At 42.0% G+C, this 3516-nt stretch overlaps 1 protein-coding gene across 1 annotated transcript; it reads right to left on the minus strand.

The window, feature by feature from the left end:
- Window positions 1-420: 420 nt before the first annotated feature.
- LOC117636074 (ankyrin repeat and protein kinase domain-containing protein 1-like) lies at window positions 421-2605 on the minus strand. Its single transcript, XM_034370514.1, has one exon. The coding sequence runs from the start codon at window positions 2603-2605 to the stop codon at window positions 989-991; it is 1617 nt and encodes a 538-aa protein (XP_034226405.1). The 3' UTR covers window positions 421-988.
- Window positions 2606-3516: the final 911 nt, after the last annotated feature.

Below are 3516 nucleotides of genomic sequence, written 5' to 3' on the forward strand. Positions count from 1 at the left end.
GATCAATTGGTGGATAATGATCTATGTATATGAAATTGCAAAAAAACATCTACCATGTCATCATAGTTAATAGACTTTTGGATGGAATTGACGGCATGAGGCAAAATGGGTCACCAAACCACGGTTAAGCGGAGTAAGTGAGCCACTTTAAATTTGAGGGGGTAATATAAGATTTGACCATAGTTTCAAGGAGTATTAGTGTGAATAAACCTTGTTTTATATTAGTGATAAGTTGGTGCACTTTTTAAAGTTGATGTTGCGCCGATTGTTTGGAAGGACATTGCCACCAACTACAATTTCAAGATGCCAAAGTGAAAACATCACTTTAACATTTTCTGACATATAACTAAAACTTTGAATCTGTTTTTAGTATAAAAAAAATCTGTATTTTCTCACCCTCACCACCGAACGCAAATTACAAGCGTGTTCTGAGAATAAAAACTGAAAACGGCCTCCGAAAACACCACCAAACGGTCCTAATTTTTCCTTTTATCCTATTATTTTTGGCAGAAAGTTTATCTGGACTAAGAATTTGGGCCATTTTATGTATGTCGTTCCATAAATTATATCACACAATTGTTGAAAGCTGGCCTGAGAGTTTATCTGGGCCTTGGTAGATCCTACCACACTATGCAAAAGATTATGGGCTCCAAAAACAACAGTGATAATTATATTCATTTTGTAAGATTACTACAATAAAAACATGCGGAATGGGCAAAATTCCGAGCATACCAAAGCAATGATCGTGCTGTCATTTTGTCTTTTGCCTCTCTTGTATCCATCCAGTAGATGTACATACGATATTTATTAACATATAGCTACGGAATTACAAAATATTTGGGTGTTTTAGAATGAACATATTATGAATGAGTCTACAACTTGTTCTGCATATACGTATTTTGAGACAAAAGCAGAGTCATTGTGACCTCTAAATGTGACAAACCCTAATTCAACAAAACATCCATACCCCCAACATAATCCAGCATAGCTAAAGAACAGCCAATGGCATAGAACGATCGAAGCTCCCACGAAGAGCCCTAGCTCGACTCGATTTCTTCTTCATCCCTCCCTTGAGATCCTCCTCTAGACCCATAGACTTCTTCCCAAATGCAACTGAAGCCTGTGACAGGAGATGTGCCATATTATTGTCTTTTGTGGCTTCTCCATGAACAAGTATCCTTGTAATCCCAACATAGTGCAAGGACTCAGCAATCTGCAGTGCAGTCACACCTTTATTAGTTCGAGCCTCAGCATCAGCTCCTTTCTTCACCAACAACTCTATCACATCTGCATGCCCCGACTCCGCTGCGCAGTGCAAGGCCGTGTATCCATCCTCATCTTTAGCATCCACATCCACGCCCTTCTCGAGCAGTGTTCTAACCGCATCGATTTTCCCTTTGAAACAAGCTCTGTGCAAAGCTGTCCACCCATGTTGGTCTCTTCCATTGATGGCTGCGCCTGTCTCAAGCAGCCTGACAATTGTTCTCACCTCACCCTTCCTCGCAGCGATACACAAGCTATCGCCAAGTCGAAGCGAATCAAACAGCCTTGTGTGCCCGTTCTCCGCGGCAACATCATATGCTGTTCGGCCTGCAAAGTTTCTAATGTCTTTATTAGCACCCTTTTGCAGCAACAGCTTCACCATGTACTCGTCCCCCAACCTGGCAGCGATGTGTAAAGGAGTATCGCCGTCTCTGCTGTCACGAACTTCAGCTTTTGCCCCACTCGCCATTAAGAGCCTGGCACAATCCCTTTTTCGCTCCTCAACTGCAAGGTGTAAAGCCGTGCTACCGTCCTTTGTCACTGCATCAACATTAGCCCTTTTGATTATAAGAAGCCTAAGAACCTCCACGTGCCCACCTGCTGCCGCTAGGTGAACGGGACCCCAAGTAGAGGACTCGGATCTTTCAGTGCTTGCACGCCGGGCCAATAGAAGCTCCACGATCAAGGCCTCCCCGCATGAAGCGGCGGCTTCAAGTGGGCTAGACCCTGACCGGCTCTGAGCCTCTACATCAGGCTCAAACTCAAGAAGTAGCTGGACAAGGTCAGGCCGGCCTTGACTAATAGCCAAGTGAAGCAAAGATTGACCCTCTGAATCCACAGAGTCGGCTGCTTTCCAAGAAGGATCACTCTTCTCAAGAACTTCCCGAATATCATCCATCAAACCATCTGCCACAAGTTGCGCCAAAATAGGTGAACCAACAAACATAATCTTCACACCACTATCTATGAACACTTGCTTCTTCTTCGTGGTGAACCAGTCACTTGGAACGGCATCAAACGTGGACGAAGAGTCTTTGATGGCTGCTCCGGGCACAACCACGCTATGCAAAAGAAAAGAGTCATGGCAATAAGGGAATGTGTCAGGGAGGCTTGACCCTGGTGGAAGATGATACACAATTTCTATGGTCAATTTCTCTAGGGGAGATATGATCCCGGATTGGGGCTTCACCGTGTAGCGATTCTTGATGAGCGCTTGAAGCCTGAAGGCCACCGGCATGGTGTACATAACGTTGCGCAAAGTAAGCTGGCCGTAGCATTTCTGTCCCGGTTCGATCCTTATTGCAACGAAATTTGATGGCTCCAAACTTATGAGCCTGTCCATATCTTGATTGATTTTTCAGTTTGGATACAAACTTAAACTAATGGGTAAAATTTCTGGGGTTGAAACAGTTAGAAGGTAGACAAGAAAAACCATGAATGAGGCAGGGAGATTGAGAAATATGGAAGGAAGTGAAGGTGGAAAGTTTGGAGTTTAAGAGAAAGGCAGGGAACGCCAAGGCCGGCTTTGGTGAGATTGTGCCAAGTGGGGGGTGTTAAAAACAATGCTGACTTGTTCTATTCGGCGTCTCTAAGGATCTCTTCTCTTCTGTATAACTCCTAAGATCACAGTTGTTGTTTTGGAGGGGACAAAAAGTTACTTTCACTCTTGCATTATATTATGCACATAAATTCATTTTTATAGTTGCTAATCTATTTAATTAGCTTCTAACAAGGCTTACGTCAATTGGCTAGCAAAGTGGGATCAATAAAGAAGCCAACAAGATGCTCCATCTCATTGAAAATTCCTAGAAGCATAAACTAATTCTACAACAAGATGTTTTGCATATAGAGGGAGCTTCAGTTGAGGGATCTTTTATTTGAGGGACATCCTTGTAGGGCTCATTCCGTATTGTATTTTACAAATCTAAACTATCTATTTTGCATATACTCATTCAAATATCATCTCTAAAAAAAATTACTTAAATCCGATATCATTTGATCACTCAATTAAATTATTGAAATTTTAAAACCCGTATGTGAACATATATGAGTTTAATTGCAAAGTAATTATAAAGAATTGGTTGTGAGCAGCGACTAAATCCTAGTATCATTTACTTGCCGAATTAACTACCAACAATGCCATGCATAAACAGGCACTATGAACATTTTTTATAAGATTTTGTTTCATTTGTGTGTTGGCAAGACAATTAGGCCCAACAACATATAGCTAAAGTTTGCCACGTGGCGTCATTT

The sequence above is a fragment of the Prunus dulcis genome, chromosome 7 (genome assembly GCF_902201215.1).
Source record: "Prunus dulcis chromosome 7, ALMONDv2, whole genome shotgun sequence".
NCBI lineage: Eukaryota > Viridiplantae > Streptophyta > Magnoliopsida > Rosales > Rosaceae > Prunus > Prunus dulcis.